We start from the raw sequence: 19,874 nt of genomic DNA on the forward strand, positions 1-19,874 counted from the left end.
CCCCTCAGCTGTGTTTCAGAGGCACCCTCATCATACTGGGAGGACATTAAGGTAGTTCATGTCTTGGGTGATAGAGTACAGAAGGGTGCAGGAGCTTTTTATGGCCGGGTGTCTTGAACAATAACTTCAGTGGTGTGCAGGGACCAGGTTTGACATGCCTACACTATAAAAATGGCCATTAAATGTTAGTGCTGGGTTTTATCCTGATACCCAGTGGTGTCTGTAGCCAGTCGCAGGAGGTTCTGAACCCCAGATCTGGCATGCATTGAATCATGGGATTTGTAGTCTTCTCTCTCACTGGACATACACCAAAGTGATGTCATTTTGTCCTGACCTGTTCTCCTGTTGCTCATAAATGGTTATGCTGCTGATGTAGTATATTTATGGCACAGACACACTGAAATGTTTTAAGATCTAAATAAGGGTCATACTTGTCAGTTCCCCTTTAAACAGTGAAACTGCGCTAAAGATGTCTGTGGCATATTTAGCCTCGCTAAACAGAGCTGCCCGTTGGAGCAAGCAGTCTTTCAGCCACCTCTCCCTCCCACTCATCACCCTCCCTCCCTCCAACTGTCCCCTCCTTTTCTCTTTATCTTTCACTCTTTCCCTCTCTCTCTCTCTGTCCTTCACTTTCATCTTTCTTTCTCTGTCTTCCTCCTCCTATTTTCTCTCTCTCTCTCTCCCTCTCTCTCTCTCTCTCTCCCTCTCTCCCTCTCTCTGAGACTGCTCTCATTGCCCAGATAAGGAGAGGTATAGAGACGGGGATTTAAGGAAAGGGAGGGAGGAGAGGAGAGAGGGGAGGGGACTGAAAGTCAATAGTTATAATACATAGGCTCATATACAAGACCATCTCTCTCACACACACACACTCTCTCTCTCACACTCACACACTCACACACAAACACACACACACACACACACACACGCGCGCACACACACACGCAGACACAGTCTAATTTAAGCATAGACACTCACACAGTGTGATGCTAGCCGCCAGCATGAGAATAGAACAGTTCAAATCAGGTCAAGAGGTAGGGTGGATGGGACGCAGTTACAGAAGGTGAATTGAAAAGATGGAGAGAGAAATGTGTTTGCAGAGGGAACAAGAGGGAGGGGGGGGGGGGTAAATCCAGGGTAGACAGTGTGTTCAGCACCCAGACACCTGATCCTCTGGCCCACGACACATAGTGGTATGACTCAGTCTGTTTCTCTCACACATTTACCACACAAACACACACACACACACATGTGAAATATGACATTGTGAAACATGACACTTAATCCTCAGAAGTTTAAAACTACATAATACACCCCCACATGGATAAACTCCCTGCTCACCAGGGTGTCATATTTGGTGTGTGAGTGTGTTCATTAGGTCTGTGTACCCTAATATGTAATGTAATGTTGTGTGTGTGTGTGTGTGTGTGTGTGTATGAGTGCGTGTTCATTAGGTATGTGTACACTAATATGTGGGGCTAATAGCAGAGGTAGTAAGTGTTCAACAATAATGTAGTCAATAGACAGCTAATACAGAAGCTGTGTTTCTCAGCTAGATATATAGATATACTAGATGTATGTAACGATGGAATTCAGGCTGTGTAAGTTTGTGCTCTATGGGATATTTTACCTGTTTGCGGTGAACACATTGGTTGGTCTGTGTGTGCGTGTGTGTGTGCGTGTGTGCGTGCGTGCAGCTGGTCATGCAGTGATTGGTCCCCTGCTGGTTGTCTTTGATGAAGCTGATGTGTGAGGAGCATTGACTCTAATGCTCCTCTTAGAATGCTGCTCATTATTGTTCACTCCTCTCTTCGCTCTCCCCTACTCCTCTCCTCACCCTCCCTCCCTCTCCCTCCCTCCCTCTCCCTCCCTCCCTCCCTCCCACTCCTCTTCTCTCTCCTCTTATATCCTTCCTCTTCCTCTCTCCTCTCTTCTCCTCTCCTCTCCTCTCCTCTCCTCTTCTCGCCTCCATCGTGGTCTGTGTCTCACCCTTAGCTCAAGCTTCTCCTGGTGCCCTCATTAGTCTCTGACACCGACACTTTCATGTGTCATCATAGACAGCCATTACACAGCACAGCATACAGCCATAATATAGTTATGAAGACCTGGAGACACACACACACACACACACACACACACAAACCGACACAGAGCCACACACATACATACACACACACGCACGCATAAACACACAAACAACTCTCTGATAGTCTTTGGCTCTATGAGTATGTTTGTGGATTGTTTATGTACTACATAAATCGTCAACAGTGTAGATCCTGTGTTTTTAAGGAAATGCGGTTGTCACTTCTGTCCCAGCTATAGTTTCCTGACTTAACAACCTTGGGCAATGGTCTCTACCAGTGTGGGTTTTCTTGTGTGTGTGTTTGTTTTTTAGAGAGTAAACTTTTGATTGTGTTAAATAGGAGGTGAAACACTCCATTAGGCTATCTGTGTGTCTGTGTGTGTGTGTGTGTGTGTGTGTGTGTGTGTTGTGTTAAATAAACTGACAGAGGAGATGTCACACTCCACAGCTAATGTCTATTTATGCTAATGTTCTGGAAAACACACACACACATGCGCACGTACACACACGTACAAATACACACACACATATACAGTCTTCAGATCATTACCCACTGGATGTGATGGAAAATGGAAAATGTGACATGTTTTATTTATCAGCAAATGAAGGAATGGGAAACTTCCCTAAACTAACTTTTAAAAGTTGCTGTGGCACTGTTGGGATCTGTAGTTTCCATGACTGACAGTTGTGCAGTATTTGGACACTTCCTGTGTCAGGCCTTAGGGCTTCCTGTGTGCCCCTGTTGATGGTAGAGGTGCTCATGGGAGTTGTAGTCTTGTGAAGGGTAGTGATAATTTTGTCAGCTATTTTTCTTTATTTAGTCTTATTCCTGTACCAAATGTCCTTGTTAGTTTTTATAATATTTAGTAAACCGGGCTTCTACTTTTTTCTCAAAGCCATCTAACATTAGCAGTGTCCCGTTGTTGAGAGATGCTAGCCCATCTAACATTATGTCTGTATTCAATCCTCCGTTCCTTTTGTTGCTCATTGTCAGCCTGTGACCTTAATGAGGTTGTTCTGGTTGTAAAACAAAGCCTACATAATGTAACCCCACCACCTTACTAGTGGACTTAATATAGCTTTGAAAAAACAACAACCTAAGATGTTTGCCTAACGCTACCTCAATATCTCTGTGGTGAGCCTTGAGGTTTGTGGTTCTTACCAGCTGTATTCAGTCCACGTTGCTTCCGTTCTGATGTAAAACTGAATTCTGTTTTTTTTCTCAGCCTCATTGTACTGAACATGGGCCCAGATATCAGCTAGATTCTTTTTCCCAACAGTTTTTTGTCATTTTTGTCACGTTACTCATCACTGTCCCCTCACTGGAACTAACTTCTCCGATGAACAGGATATTTAGATTGTAATTTTTTTTATTGAAATGGTCGAAGGAAATATATACAGATTTTGGTCAAGTTTATATTTGTTAAACTACATTTTAGTCTCATCTTTTTTCATCAACAATATGGCATGTTGATGTAGTCAGTGTTCATGTATGTTGGTGCCGTCTCGTCATCGTCTCATCAACATTAGTTTACAGGCTGGATCATTTTCCACTTTTAGACTTCCTGAAGGCTTTGATGATGTTGGCGATGCTCATGGGATTTGTAGTTCTGTGGAAAGGCCCACAGCTTTACTCACTTCCTGTTTTTGCTTGCAGGACTTCCTGACGGACCTGATGATGTCAGAGGTTGACCGGTGTGGTGAAAATGAGCACCTGATCTTCAGAGAGAACACACTGGGCACCAAAGCCATCGAGGAGTACCTCAAACTGGTGGGACAGAAGTACCTGCAGGATGCACTGGGTAAAGAAAATGCACACACACATACTCTCACCCACCCACATACACACACAAACACACAAGCAGACTCTTCCATACACATGTACACTCACCCAAACACCATAGAGAAATGAAAGAACAGAGCAGGAATACTGCATACAGGATTAGCAGGATGTATTGCACACACACTTGGACACACACACTTGGACAGAGGTGTGTGATTTAAGGACCAACACCTCCTCCTACTATGTCAGCAGGCATTATGGGGGGGGGGGGGGGAGGGAGAGGGAGGGGGAGAGAGAGGGGGGAGAGAGAGGGGGAGAGAGAGAGAGAGAGAGAGAGAGAGAGAGGGGGGGGGGAGGGAGGGAGGGAGGGAGGCCTGCCTGCCTGGGGGGTCATTATCCCGACATTTAGTGGGCGCCAACCTGTTCACGGGTGGCATAGAAGCCTGTCAGATAGAGTGCCCAGGCTGGCAGGACACAGTTCTCACACACACACACCTGCCACTGACAGAGAGAGAAAGTGCCTAGGCCACCATTCACAACACACTGACCTGGCCTGTCAGAGAGTGAAAGTGCCTAGGCCACCATTCACAACCCACACACACACACCCTGGGATGACTGATAGGACGCATGTCATGTCCCAGCAGAAGGCTGGCACAGGGTACAGAGTGGCACACACTACCTTCAGTGCCCCAGCCTCGGTGAGACAGAGAACGTCTGTGCCTGGGCTCGCTCTACTTTTAGGAGATAAGCCTGGTGTGTTACTGCGTCAGACAAGCACAGTGCTCCATTTGAACACACACACGCACACACACACACACACACTACCCAGGCTTATCAGTAGGAAAAAATATCCTCTTTAGAATTTCATGCCTGTCCCCTTACTCACAAGCCATCTAAAACTCTCTCTCTGTGTGTTTGTGTGTGTGTGTGTGTGTGTGTGTGTAAAGAAGAGAGTGTATCTTTCTCTAAGGGCTCTGTTAAGAATATATTCAGTGGTGGGGTGAATAATTGATGTCTGTTTTTCTTAGATTAATGACATTGGAAGAAGTCCTGCATTATTTAAGGTGTCAGTCCTCAAGATATACTAGCTCTGTGCTGTCCTAGTCAATGCAAGCAGAGGACTCCAAGAGCTGTGTGTGTGTGTGTGTGTGTGTGTGTGTGTGTGTGTGAGAGAGAGAGAGGTGTGTGAGGTGTGAGGTGTGCGTGTGCGTTGTGTGTGTGTGTGTGTGTGAACGACCATGAAGTGTCCATGAGGCCACGTCTCAGCGATACGATGTTCCATGGGCTTCTGCAACACACAGCACTGGCTAACAGAAGCAGTGACTAGCTATAGGGTCACAGGTCAATATACCTAAACAATGAAGTAAGAGATGATATACAGGAGGCCGTCTGAAAGGTCACCTTGGGGGATACGAGGTAAAGCCATTAGGACAGTCGGAGGGTGTGGAGTCAGCAGAGTCTGGCTTCTCACAGTAGACAGTAGAATGTTAATGGCCGAGGCACCAGCCCAATTGGCACGAAGTAGAAAAAACACTGAAATCCTTCAAGACTGAATGTTTCTGTTCTGATCGTCTGGATGACCGATGTGGAGGAGGAAACTATTATAGCAATCAGAGCTCTGCACTGAAGAAATTAAAGAGTGTGTGCGTGTGTGTGTGTGTGTGTCCTGTCCTCGTTTGGAGGCTTCAGAGTTGGTCATTCACTGACAGGCCTGATGATGTATGGGCTCATTAGAGGAGGATCAGTTGATGGACACTGGATCAGTGCAGTAGCTCTATGGCAGATGCCATGTGTTGATAGAAGTGCTCCCCCTACTGGTGACATTGTGAGGTGGTTTAACCAGTCCAGCCCTACACATGACCAGTGACCACAGTAATCAAAACCCTACACTGATTTGCCACACAGGTACAGCCTATGGGAAACAAACCTCCTGGACAGGCAGCTACTCCCTCTAAAAGAGTTTAGGCACATGCACATACACACACACACACACACACATACACACACACACACACACACACACACACACACACACACACACACACACATTTACATTTAGTCATTTTATCCAAAGCGACTTACATATGTGCGACTTACAATGTATACACATTTTACATTTACACTGATGGCACACTGCACATCAGGAGCAATTAGGGGTTCAGTGTCTTGCTCACACACACACACACACACACACACACACACATTAGCATGTTTCTCTTTCTCCCTTTTGTTCATGCCCCCCCCTCCATCACTCTCTCTCTCACACTCTCTCTCTCTGTCTCTATTGGTCTGCTGTAGGTGAGTTTATAAAGGCTCTGTACGAGTCGGATGAGAACTGTGAGGTGGACGCGTCCAAGTGTTCAGCAGGAGACCTGGGAGAACACCAGAGCAACCTGAAGATGTGCTGTGAGCTGGCTTTCTGCAAGATCATCAACTCCTACTGGTACTGTCACACAAACACACACACACACACACACACACACACACACACACACACACACACAGCTCATCAGGGATGGCGTGCATGATGCCTTTTCCCGAGACGAAATTATTTCAACTGGTCCCGCCCCCTTCCCAATGAAAATAAAAGCAGGCTCAATACACGCTTGGAATATTCAAAGCCATGCTTTATTGTTACTTCAACTTACTCTCATTCAATATTTTTCGAAGTACAAGCTTGTATGAAATCATATCACATTAGTAGCCTTGCCAATTAACTTATAAGATGATAATCACTTCCAAACTTTAAGTTAGCAAATGTCAAAATGATGTGTTTGACAATCACATTTCAAAATCTGAAGTCAGCGTTATGTAAAACACCATCCGCTGCCAATGACACGTGTAGGCTAAGTGAGCGAATGTAAAAATAAAACCCATCATCAGCCCCTAAGCTCATCACAGAGATGCGCGCACACACCTAGGGTGCAGAAAGCAGGACTCTTCATTCTAAAACGCTTAACAGGCTTAATGTGGCTTAATGGTCCAAAACTGTGATCAGTTATCATCAAATTTCTCTCAGACATGTCTTGTCATAAACACACTTTTACCTGTCAAAACAAATCTAGTATAGTATAGACCAGGGGTCTTCAACGTTTTTCAGGCCAAGGCCCCCCAAACTGATGGCGAGATGGAGCAGGGACCCCCTACTATATAAATTGCATAAAATTGTGTTTATATTATACTGGGCCTAGTGCCATATAAACATAGCTACCCTGTTATTGTGCATTCAATACTAAGCTATTCAAATAATACACAGGTTAATATATTCATTAACATTTCAATTTTTTAACATTGAATTTAACTTAACATTTTTAACATTGAATTTAACTTAACATTTAACAACATGAAAGGTATAGGGTGGCCGTGCCACTGCCATTTATAAACATACATCTTGCATACAACTCTGAGCTAACAATTAATAACAACTTATTAAAATATTTCACAGATTTATGTTTTTATTTTAACATACATAAAGAAGGGACAGTGAATCCTCAAGCATCTGTGGATGGCACATATACTCCCGCATTAGTGAGATATCTGACCCTGATGTGTAGCACACAACTTATCTAACCTTGGACGGATGGACGTTGTCAGGCAAAGGGTCATATCAGCCTCAGGCTGCAGCCTTGACCTGTATTTGTTTTTCAGGTAGGTGAGTGAGGAAAATCCACTTTCGCAAAGATAAGTTGTTGCAAAGGGCAAAAGGCTCATCATTGCTTTTGATGCCAATTGTGGAAAGTCTTTCTGGCAAGAGATCCAGAACTGTGAGTGGTTTCGTTTCGTAAATGTTTCTGAACGTACTGTCAGTGGATAGTTCGATGAGCTGATCCTCCTCTGTCACTGTCAGGCGTGTACCGTCTGCTGCGTTGTCTCTGAATGGAAACTGTATCCATGCCAGGAGTCAGCCTCAGAAAAGTAGTTCCCAAATTGTCCTTCGAGCGCCTCCAAGTGTGCAAGAATTGCGCGTGTTACGGGAGGCGAGAGCACAGCAGAATCCCCCAGCTCATCCACTGACAGAAACATGGAAAATATTCCCTCCCCGACGCGCTCCCTCCATCTTCTGATTTTTTTGAGAAAGCCTTCCATTCTGTCATACAGCTGATTGGCATGTGTATTACGACCTTGCATGGAACTGTTAAGTTTGTTCAACTCAGCGAAAATGTCAGCAAGATATGAAAGTTTGGTGACCCAGACATTGTCACTGAAAAGTGCAGCCAGCTCTGTGCGCTTTTGGAGAAGTAAAAACTCCCGAATAGATTTGCGTAATTCCAACACACGTGACAACACTGTTCCACGTGAAAGCCATCGCACCTCAGAATGGTACAGTAGCCCAGTGTGTTCTTCTCCATCAGCAGCACAGAGATTAGAGAAGAGACGCGTTTGCAAAGCACTCTTCTTGACTATATTTACAACTTTCACGACTGAGTCCATGACATCTGACAATTCAACGCTCATGTCTTTGGCAACAAGTGCTTCCCTGTGTAACATGCAATGTGTCCAAATCACTTGCGGAGCCACATCCCTTACAAGCGCGATTAGTCCACTTTTTATACCAGCCATGGCTCTTGCACAGCGCAATACATTTTGCCCATGGAATGTTGTTTTCCCTGAAAAAAACATCGATCACTCTGAAGATTTACGAACTAGTTGTGCGTTCAGGAAAGCGCTTACAAAACAAAAATTCCTCCTGCATTTCCTTTGATCGACAAAGCGCACAAACACCAGAAGCTGGGCGTCCTTTGCCACATCTGTTGACTCATGTAATTGTAATGCAAATGCATCTGCCAACCTCAGCTTCTCTATCAGTTGCTCCCTCACATCAAAGGCCATCTCGTCAATACGGCGAGCAATGGTTGTGTCCGACAGTGGAATACATTTCAGTTTATTAATGTCAATATCATTCCCATACAATGTTTTACACTTGTCAGTGGCTGAAGGCAATATTAAATCCTCTCCAAGTGTGTATGGCTGTTTCTTCTGGGCAATCTGAAGAGCAACTTGATATGAGCATTTCAAAGCTAGCTCACCAACTTTGGCTGATTTTCTCTTCAATGTCTGTTGACCTTGGAGGGATTTGATACTCGTTTTGAAGTATTCAACAGGTTTGTCTTTTAAGTGGCTGTGGTTTGTCTCCAAGTGACGCTGCAGCTTAGATGGCTTCATGGATTCATTTGACAGCACAGTAGAGCAAATTACACACATTGGTAATTCAATGCCATCTGTCTCCTTGAAGGTAAATCAGAATTTCAGATAATTTTCTGTATATTTTTGGGTCTTCTCTCGTTTGCGCTTACCCTTATTAGTTGCTACATCAGCAGCAGTTTTTTGGTCGAGTTACAAAACGATCCATTTTCGGTCTTTACAAAGGTATCTTCTTTTCAATAATGGCTGACTGACACGATCCAACGAATGACGGAGGAGGTCTTTTGCACATGGGCTTGTGTTGATAACAGAGACGTTCTAGTGAGATTGACAGGTCAACAATCCAATCACGCCGCTAGCAAGTTGTTAACCTTGTAGGTAGTAGCATGCTAACATTAGGTAGGTGGCTCTTACACCTCGCAAATCCTCTCAGACTTATTTTTCAGTTACAATAAAGGGTTTTTTACATTGTACAGTGTCTATTTCTCGGTAATTAAAAAAAATTCAAAGCAAAAAAAAGAGTCAAACAAACAACTTTTACGACCATCTACGGAGTTTGGTCCGGCATCTTTTATGTTTGAGCTTCGCGCAATATGTTGGATTCATGTTAATGTGAATTTAAAGACAATAAATACAATTCTGATTCTGAAGACATTTAAATTTGTGGGAAAAAAAATTGGTTTAAAAAAAAAAAAATTAAAGAAATATAAAAAATTGTCTTATCAAATCAAATTTCGCGACCCCCCTGCAGTACCCTCCTCCTCCTGTCTGATATCACACGTCATGTCTGCTGTAAAAAAAAAAATGAAATCCAAGGATGGATTTGGTAGCTAGGCCAGCCTTCCATTAAGCACCTCTCTTGCCACCCAGGCAGGCAAAGGAAATACATAGTGTCTAAGACATATCAGACACATTTGGTCATTGATTGCTGTTTTTGGGACATTAAGCCAAGTTAAGCTTTTTTTCCTTTTAATGGGTGGAAAGTAAAAGGCTTAATGTGAGATAACGACCACACGCATTATGTCTTAGAATTCCGATTGAATTTTGACAGGAAGTGTTACTGACAAGAGATGCCTGAGAGAAATTCGGTGATCACTGATTGCTGTTTTGGAAGATTACACATTAAGCTTTTTCATGTTAAGCGTTTTTTTAACGTCCCTTTTTTTAAAGCATATCTAGCCGAGCCAAGCATCAAAGCAGAGATCACAAAGAGTTGTTGTGCGGTAAATTGCACCAACCACAGAAAAGATGGATGGAAGATTTTTGTTATTCTGAGTGGGTCCCATGCCTTTGCTGAGAACAGAAGAAGCTTATGGATCCAGACCTTTGAAAGGGCAGACTGGGGTCCCGGGAGTCGACAAATGGTGTTTTGAGCAAACAGTACTGCCCCAGTGAGGTGAAGAAGCCTGACTTTACACTTACCTTTGCTGCCATTTACCGTCACATTATAGGCTATCAAACAAACCTACAGAGCTGTGGATGTTTCTAAAAGATTACGCCTCCTTGTAGAATTAGAACAATCTGATTAGCTAATCATCATGATGTGTCTGGCTGAACTGGGACTGAAGATTGATTGGATTAAATCTGATGGGGGTAGGAAACCGTGTTTTTGTGACTGCATTAATGAATAAAATACAAAAATTTAAATAACTTTTGTGTTTTACTGGGCAAAAAAACGCTAATTACTGGCTATCGGAATCCCTGAAGTAATGTATTGTATGGGAACTATAGAGGCAGCATGTTGTTAATGTATGGATAAAGAGGTAATATATGTGCCGTTTGCTATGCTTGGATATACTGTAAGCCTATACAGTAGATTCAGGTATCAGTAAATGAACTGTTGCCAGATGTCACACTCTGGTCCTCTCTGACTGGCACTTTGACCTCTCCCCCTGGCAGTGTGTTCCCACGGGAACTGAAGGAGGTGTTTGCGTCATGGCGACAGGAGTGTGGTAACCGGGGGCGACCAGACATCAGCGAACGTTTGATCAGTGCATCGCTCTTCCTGCGGTTCCTGTGTCCGGCCATCATGTCGCCGTCCCTCTTCAACCTGACACAGGAGTACCCTGACGACCGGACCGCGCGCACGCTCACACTCATCGCCAAGGTTACGCAGAACCTGGCCAACTTCACCAAGTGAGTGGTGTGTGTGTGTGTGTGTGTGTGTGTGTGTGTGTGTGTGTGTGTGTGTGTGGGGGGGGGGGTTGTGTGAGAGAGAGAGTTTGTGCTTGCTCCCTAGTATGGTTCATATTCATGAATCAGCCCTTAAACTTCATGTTGTTTCTGGACATATGCTGAATTGAAATTGGATTGGACATTGAACATGTCGATTATCAGGTATTCACACTGCCCTCCCCTGTTTTCTCTCTCCCTCAGGTTCGGTAATAAGGAGGAGTACATGTCGTTCATGAACCAGTTCCTGGAGCACGAGTGGACCAACATGCAGCGCTTCCTGCTGGAGATCTCCAACCCTGAGACCATCTCCAACACGGCCGGCTTCGAGGGCTACATCGACCTGGGCAGAGAGCTCTCCACCCTGCACTCGCTACTGGCCGAGGTCGTCTCCCAGATGGATCAGGTGTGTGTGTGTGTGTTTTCTATGGTAGATCCAGCAGCTCACTGACAGGGTATGATGGTACATATTCTAATCCAGTAACTGATGGAAATGCATCTAGACTAGTTCTGGGTGAATCATAATGTGATGGAGTTCACAGACTCTAACTGCAGTGTGTGTGTGTGTGTGCGTGCGTGCGTGCGTGCGTGCGTGCGTGCGTGCGTGCGTGCGTGCGTGCGCGGAGTTCATAGACTATAACTGGAGAGTGTGTGTGTGGAGTTCACAGACTCTAACTGCAGTGTGTGTGTGTGTGTGTGTGTGTGTGTGTGTGTGTGTGTGTGTGTGTGTGTGTGTGTGTGTGTGTGTGTGTGTGTGTGGAGTTCACAGACTATAACTGGAGCTCACGCTCAGGATTGTTTTCAAGTTCACCTCTCAGGCACAAAAACACCTCACACACCTAGAAGGAAAAAAAAAAAAACTCCAAATGAAGTGTGACAGATCAGAGGCGGTATGCTTCTTGATAAACTTCAGAAAAGGGTAAACTTTATCCGGCCACACCTTCCATATATCTGCACAGGGACTTGCTGAGCCTTTAAGTTTGATCTAAACTTGTCCAGGCACGCGGCCTTATGCAAGAGTTGCACCCAGGATCTTCTGACTCCCCCGTCTTGCCAAACGCATTCACACGCGCTAAATAATGCAGCAAATAATACACAGCGAGACATGGAGCAGACACACAGCTTTGTGGTGTGTGTGTGTGTGTGTGTGTGTGTGGTTGAGCAAAGCTTCAGTGCTTATTTTCAAGAGGCTAACCACTGGAGTTGGTGAAATAGAAATGTGTACATGGTAGCAAACCCGTCGGACCAATCAGTTGGGAGAAATATTTCATCACAGGGAATGACTGATGGCTGATCTGACTAGATGGCACGGAATGTTGTTTATATAATCAGTGATGGCTCTTGGTGAATGAATAAGCCATTAGATGCCTGGGAATGCTGTTGTTTATTTCATCAGAGATGGCTGTGAGTGGATGAATAAGGCATCAGATATTTACATTATAGAGAAGCCTGTCACCAGCACTGCAGATAAACACAAGAACTCCATCCACTCCTGCTGTTAGCACTGATTACATCAGTCAGCATAGAGAGGGTTTATTTAACCTCATCTATAATCCATACATCTACTGTCACACAGTATGAGTGCGTGTGTGTTTTGCGTGGGTGCGTGTGTGTGTGTGTGTGTGTGTGTGTGTGAGAGAGTGAGCGTATGCGTATGTCGGCCCCTGCATGCATTTCTATTCATACTCGTCATGGACATAATTCATGGAATATTCCAGAAACGAGAGCAACTCAGCCCCCTGTGCACCTCTCCTGCTCTCAGCACAGCTGGGCTCCTGCCTGCAACCGCCCCACCCTCCACCTACCTGCACCCACCCGAGTCATCCAATCATTAAACCCAGTTAGACATGAACGTGAACGTCCCCACCCTCCACCTACCTGCACCCACCCGACTCATTCATTCATTAAACCCAGTCAGACATGAACGTGGACGTCCCCACCCTCTCACCTACCATCATTTAGGAGCTGACTCTTTAATTCACCACATCAATAAATACACAAACAATTAAAAGAATTAAGTAAATCAGTAATCAGATCCTCACACGCATAACAATCAGTACACTGTCCCAACAGTGGCAGAGGTAGATTAATATGGAAATAAGTTGATAAACAAATTAGTTCAAGTAAGCAGAAGCCATCTCCTGTCTGTCATCTCATCTCGTCTCCTGGGCTACAGGCTTCAAACTTTCAAACAGCGTGCTCGGTGCCGACTTAACGAGGTGGTGTCAATCAGAGAGCTGTCTATCGACAGACAGGGCGTGTGTGTGTGTGTGTGTGTGTGTGTGTGTGTGTGTGTGTGTGTGTGTGTGTGTGTGTGTGTGTGTGTGTGTGTGTGTGTGTGTGTGTGTGTGTGTGTGTGTGTGTGTGTGTGTGTGTGTGTGTGTGTGTGTGTGTGTGTGTGTGTGTGTTTGTTTGTTTGTCGGTTTTTCCCATCAAACTCCAGATTAGGCCCAAAACAGCAGCTGCTGCTAGCTCTTCCCTGAATCTACTATGTCAGTGTAATCTCTATGTCAGTGTAAGCCCCTATGCGAATTTAACCCACTGAATCCAAGTGGGCAGTATGAAGCTGTTAGTATGCTTGCATCTTATATATTTATAAGCCACTGTTAGTATGATGACATCCTAAGTGCTAATAAGCCACCAAATTCTAGTTTTCAGTGTGAAGCCATTAGTATGATGACATCCTAAGTGCTAATAAGCCACCAAATTCTAGTTTTCAGTGTGAAGCCATTAGTATGCTGGCATCTCTGTAGTGCAGATGCAATGCAGTCATCATCGGTCACCACTGGGACAGATGTGACTCCAAATCAATGTGATCAATACCCTATGGTGGCACAGCTGGAGTGCCTCCTGTCGTCTCGCATGTGTGAGCTCAGCGCAGGCTCACTGTAACACACCCCTGTAGGGATGCAGTAATGCTGCACTAAAAATACACTAGTTGGCAGCAGCGGGGTCGCAGAGCGCAGCGGGGTCGCAGAGTGCAGCGGGGTCGCAGAGTGCAGCGGGGTCGCAGAGGGCAGCGGGGTCGCAGAGGGCAGCGGGGTCACAGAGCGCAGCGGGGTCGCAGAGAGCAGCGGGGTCACAGAGAGCAGTAGGGTTGCGGAGTGCCGCGGACAATGAGTCAGCGTCCGCACAGGCCAGACGGGGCATCTGGAGAACAGAATTAGTGGTGTGAATTGTGGCGCGATGTTGTGTCCTTTTGAAGTGTTACTTCTCCCCTGGCTGCTAACCAGAGGAGATATACTCTGAAGATGAAGTCATAAAATGGGGACAGAATTAACCTGAGGGCAGGTGATGGATGTGTCCTTATGAAGGGTTGGTCACTTATGCTGACAGCCAATCACAGGACAGATACGACATAGAGAGGCATTGCTATGTCATCAAAGGGGGACATAATTAGTTGGTTTGAGGTTGTTTTAAAGCGATATTCAGTAGAACACTATTGGCTGGTCATGTCATCATTTGACCATCGAGTTGAACATGTGATCTTTAACCTCTCTTCTCTAGACTTCAGCTGGGAAACTTGGCCCATTACCCAGAATCCTCCGGGACGTGCACACAGCGCTGACCAATCCGGCGGGCGTTCAGATGATAGCCCCGCCCGACCGCATGCCCTCCCCTCCCGCCCCCAGCTGCAGTATCTCCACTGGCCTGCAGAAGATGGTCATTGACAACGACCTATCAGGGTAAGGCTTCACCACACTGCAGCCAATTAGAACACAGCATGTTCTCACGGGAACCAATCAAACCACATTGTGTTTTTGCAACTCTAGTGATTAGTAAATAGGCAATAGAGAAGGAACATGGATACATCGTAGAGATGTTTCAATGCCAAACATGTACATGTCTACAAACAACATCATCCCCAGAAGTATCTCTTGTATGCAGATGTATTTAGGACTGACAAGTCCCCTAGCAGCAACACAAAGAACGTATCCACAGAGAGAACTTATCTAGCATGATATGGTTACTTGGCAACAAGCCCCAGGAAAGTGTTGTCAACTATAGCGGGTAATGAGTGGGAAGCTGCTTGTGTCCACTAGAATCCTCCTGGTTCATGCGGCAGTTCCATTGGCCAGGGTTCTAGAATTACACAACTTAGCCAATGCCAGAGGTGCTTTCTCCTCAACAATGACTTGGCAGAATTTGGTGCTGAGGTTAACAAACACAAAAGCCTGACTTCCCCTTATAAACTGCAGTCCCTCTCTAACTGCAGTGGTGTGATCCCAGAGTATTGATTCATTATTGTCGTCCAACACCTCTCCTCGTTCTATTGGTTTTGGTATTATCTGCAAACCTTCCCTGTGCTGGGGTAGCATAATCTGCTATGGGCTCCTCTGTCCTTATCGGACTGGGGTGGGGAGGGGGGTTGATGGGAAATGTAGTCCCTGGAGCTAAGTCCCACCCTTATCAGTCAGGTTTCAACCCAAAGCTACAGCACTCCCAAGAGTGTGTGCAGAAACAAGCAAACTCCCAGAGCAGATTAATAACGACCTCGAGTAATGAGCTCCCCTTGAACCAAGCAGAGAGAGAGAGAAAAGCGAGAGAGAGAGAGAGAGTGAGAGAGGGGTTGTGAGAGTGGAAGAGACATGGAGGGAGAGAGAGAGAGATAAGTAGAGAGAGAAGGGCAGGAATTGAGTGCTAGAGATCTGGTTGAATGTCTTAGAGGAGATTAGGGAAAATGCATTAGCACTGTCTGGGTTATTAAAGCAACAGAATGGAGTCTGTCTGGCTCCAACACAGGAGAGGAAGAGGGGAGGAGAAGAGGAGGAGGAAGGTAGGTGGAGGAGAGGAGGCAGGGAGGAAAGGAAAGGGTGATGAACGAGAAAAAAGAACGATGGGAGAGCAGAGATGGAGAGAGATGTTTAAATGGAGATGAAGAAAGATTCAGACAGTGACCTTGTCGTGCTGGCAGGGATACTAACAAGTCACACACAGACACACACACACACAGGCAGCACGCACGCAACACACACACACACACACACACACACACACACACACACACACGAGAGGTGTTAACACACACAAACGCACGCATGTACACACAGATTCCATCACTGTGAGAGGTTCCTGCATCCACTGTGTGTCTGTCTCCCATTCCAGACAGCTCAGTGTGTGTCTCTAGACTTCTGAGAGAGAGAGAGAGAGAGAGAGAGAGAGAGAGAGAGAGAGAGAGAGACGGTGAGAATCACAAGGCTGAAAAAGTCAAGAGAGCTCCAGGAGCTCTTCATCTCAGTAGGAGTGTGAGAGAGGAGGCGAAGAGGAGGAGGAGGAGGGCAATCATTCACTGGCGCTTTGGCAGAGGAGGAAAAAATCTCTATTCTTTCTTTCTTTTGCTCCTTTCCTCTCCTCTTCTCTGTTTTAATGAGTTCAAACTCTGCTGGGTGTCCCCTGTAGCAGCCACTGTCCACTGCTCTGATCAGGCCTAAAGGCAGATATGTCCACTGCACTGACAGGCCTATAGGTGGAGCTGTCCACTGCACTGACCAGGCCTATAGGCAGATCTGACCACTGCACTGAGAGGCCTATAGGCAGATCTGACCACTGCACTGACAGGCCTATGTAGAGCATGCTTTACAAGCCATACCAGCAATAGATAACAGTTTCCTACCACTAGCACTTGTGCTAAATGTGTCATATTTTCACTCAGTCTCTCTGTCCCTTTCATCCCCAGTCATATTTATTTAGGAGATACCAGAGTCTGGAGATTATCACCTCTGCCATTACGGAGGCCATCTCTCTCCCTCTCTCTCATCACTTTCTCCCTTTCTCTCCCTCTCTCATCAATTTTCCCTCTCTCCCCCTGTCTCATCACTTTCTCCTTCTCTCTTTTATCACTTTCTCTCTCTCTCATCACTTTCTCCCTCTCTCTTTTATCACTTTCTCTCTCTCTCTCATCACTTTCTCCCTCTTTCTCTGACAGTGCAGTGCAGCTCAGGGAACTTCTTGGACATGGCAAAATACACACTTGCAAAACATTTTGAAAATATACGAATTTGACATTTATCATTTCTATGTCCCTTCTTCTCTATCTTTCTTTCCTTCCCTTCCTCCCCCTCTCTCTCCCTCCCTCCCTTCCTCAGCTTGGTGGACTTCACTCGTCTCCCGTCTCCGACCCCGGAGAATAAGGATCTGTTCTTTGTGACGCGGGGCTCGGGCATCCAGCCGTCCCCGGCGCGCAGCTCCAGCTACTCGGAGGCCAACGAGCCCGAGCTGGGCCTGAGCAGCGGGGGCAAGAGCCTCTCCATGGTGGACCTCCAGGAGGCCTCGCGCAGCCTGGACGCTCCCCAGGGAAACAGCTCTCTGGACGGCCTCATAGAGGGAGCCCTGGTGCCCTGGTCCGCCCGTACCCCCCAGGGGAACCTGCCGGGGGGTCCCACGCTGCGGAGGCCGGGGCAGTTGCCCAGCGGACTCGGGGTGGGCGAGGGGATGCCGGGCGTGACTGGCGTAGGGGGTCCAGGTAGGCCGGCCCAGCTGCTGGCGCCGCTGTCGTTCCAGAACCCCGTGTACCAGATGGCGGCCGGGCTGCCGGTGTCGCCCCGCACGGCGATGGGGGATTCGGGGTCGGAGTGCCACAGCTCGGTCAGTTCCCATAGCAACAATGAGGACGGGCTGGTAGCGGCCGGGAAACACGGGCTGGCCAATCATGGAGGAGGGGCCGGGAGCAGTGGGGGGGAGGAGTTTGGAGGCGGGGGTGGGCGTCGGTCGGGTGAGTTCACTCGCCGGCAGCTGTCAGCTGACTCCCAGCACCAATCAGGAGTGCCACGGCAGAACAGCGGCGGTCCCCAGAGACGGATCGACCAACCGCCGCCGCTCACCGCCACCCGCGGACGCACCCCACCCAGCATGCTCTGCTCCGCCCCCTACCCACGCCCCTCCAGCGGCGGCATGATGTCATCGTCTTCGCCTGATTGGCCAGGCAGCAGTGGGGCACGACTACGGCAACAGGGCTCCTCCTCCAAAGGGGACAGCCCAGAGACCAAACAACGTGCTCAACACAAACAGGTACACACACACACACACACACACACACACACACACACTCACTCACAGCACATAGACCAACCAATGTGTTCACCGCAAACAGGTAAAATATCACATAGAGATCAAACTATTACATTGTTACATACATTTCATATATCTATCAGTATCTCTCTCTCTCTATCCACAATAGAGAGAGAGAGAGAGAGAGAGAGAGAGAGAAAGAGAAACATAGCTTGTGTATTGGCTGTCTAAAATCAGTCATGTTGTGGTGGCTGATTAAAGAAATTACAGCGGTAGCCTGTGATAACAGTGATTATGCTACTGTATGCTGGACAATTATGGCCCTCATTGAGGGGATAATAACTAGGCACACAATAAAGCAGACACACACACACACACACACACACACACACACACAAAATAAAGTCCTTTACTTGCTCTGCTCTGCTCACTCACTCACTGTAAAGAAAAACTTTACAGCCTATTCCATAGACACACACACACACACACACACACACACACACACACACACACACACAGCTGGTTTTGGATCTAGACTCGCAGACATGGGGGTCAGGAGTTGAAGACTTACTTCCTGGGCTCTGTTTTCAGACAAAACGGCAACAGGCAGATGAACTGTGTGCGTGTGTGTGTGAGATAGAGAGAGAGTCTGTGTGCATGTGTGCATGCATGCTTATTGAGGCTGGTGATTATATTCGATTTTTGTGTTTCCTGGAACGTATAACTTTGTAACAGTGATACTGCACTTACTGTAGCTTGTTGTAAACACACCACACACACACACACACACAACACACACACACACACACACAAACACACACACACAAGATACAAATCAGTTTGCACTCAGGGTCATAATGTTCAGTTTGGGTGAGGGGGTGGTTGATCGAATGGTTGCCGATGGCAGTCGTTACCTCCGGCAACAGTGTGGAGAAGGGGACAGGAAGGACATTTCCACTCCCATCATTCTTTGCGTTTCCCTCCAGGCAGTGATTGATCGATTTGGCCAGTTTGAGGGATTCACGTGTAGTAACAGAACTCAGGGAGGTCACGCACACGATACACACACGCGCACACACACACACACACACGCACGATAACTCACTGAAAGACTTTCACTTGGACAGTGACGCTTGAGATTTATGGTAAACATCTCAGTTGCCATTGCATATTTATGTTTGAGGTAGTGAACACACATGGTTCCCCCAGTATTACAGTATTACTCAGGGCGTGTGTGTGTGTGTGTGTGTGTGTGTGTGTGTGTGTGTGTGTGTGTGTGTGTGTGTGTGTGTGTGTGTGTGTGTGTGTGTGTGTGTGTGTGTGTGTGTGTGTGTGTGTGTGTGTGTGTGTGTGTAATGTCCTACTGTATATTTCAGTATGGTCTGGCTTTGCCACTCACACACTCTCGCTATGTCTGTCTCTCACACACTCTCTGTCTCTCATACAGTAGGCTGTCTCTGTCTCTCACACACTCGGTCTCCCACACAGTAGGCTATGTCTCTGTCTCTCATACAGTAGCTATGTCTGTCTCTCACACACTCTGTCTCTCATACAGTAGGCTCTGTCTCACACACTCTCTCTCTCTCACACAGTAGGCTATGTCTCTGTCATACTCGTAGGCTAGTCTGTCTCTCACACACTCTCGGTCTCTCCCTGAGATTTCCCTTCCCTTTGTGATTGAAGCATGA

At 46.6% G+C, this 19,874-nt stretch overlaps 1 protein-coding gene across 7 annotated transcripts in view; it reads left to right on the plus strand.

Annotated features, from left to right (window-relative positions):
- Positions 1-19,874, plus strand: part of dab2ipb (DAB2 interacting protein b) — a 165,329-nt gene that overhangs the window by 135,047 nt on the left and 10,408 nt on the right. For all 7 annotated transcript variants that reach the window (XM_031578064.2, XM_031578066.2, XM_031578063.2 and 4 more), the window contains 6 exons: positions 3,738-3,882; positions 6,163-6,307; positions 10,906-11,142; positions 11,383-11,584; positions 14,686-14,864; positions 17,265-18,186. In XM_031578064.2, the coding sequence (XP_031433924.1) occupies positions 3,738-3,882; positions 6,163-6,307; positions 10,906-11,142; positions 11,383-11,584; positions 14,686-14,864; positions 17,265-18,186 (1,830 nt within the window). The remainder of the gene's footprint in view (positions 1-3,737; positions 3,883-6,162; positions 6,308-10,905; positions 11,143-11,382; positions 11,585-14,685; positions 14,865-17,264; positions 18,187-19,874) is intronic.

This window comes from Clupea harengus, chromosome 12 (genome assembly GCF_900700415.2).
Source record: "Clupea harengus chromosome 12, Ch_v2.0.2, whole genome shotgun sequence".
Classification (NCBI taxonomy): Eukaryota; Metazoa; Chordata; class Actinopteri; order Clupeiformes; family Clupeidae; genus Clupea; species Clupea harengus.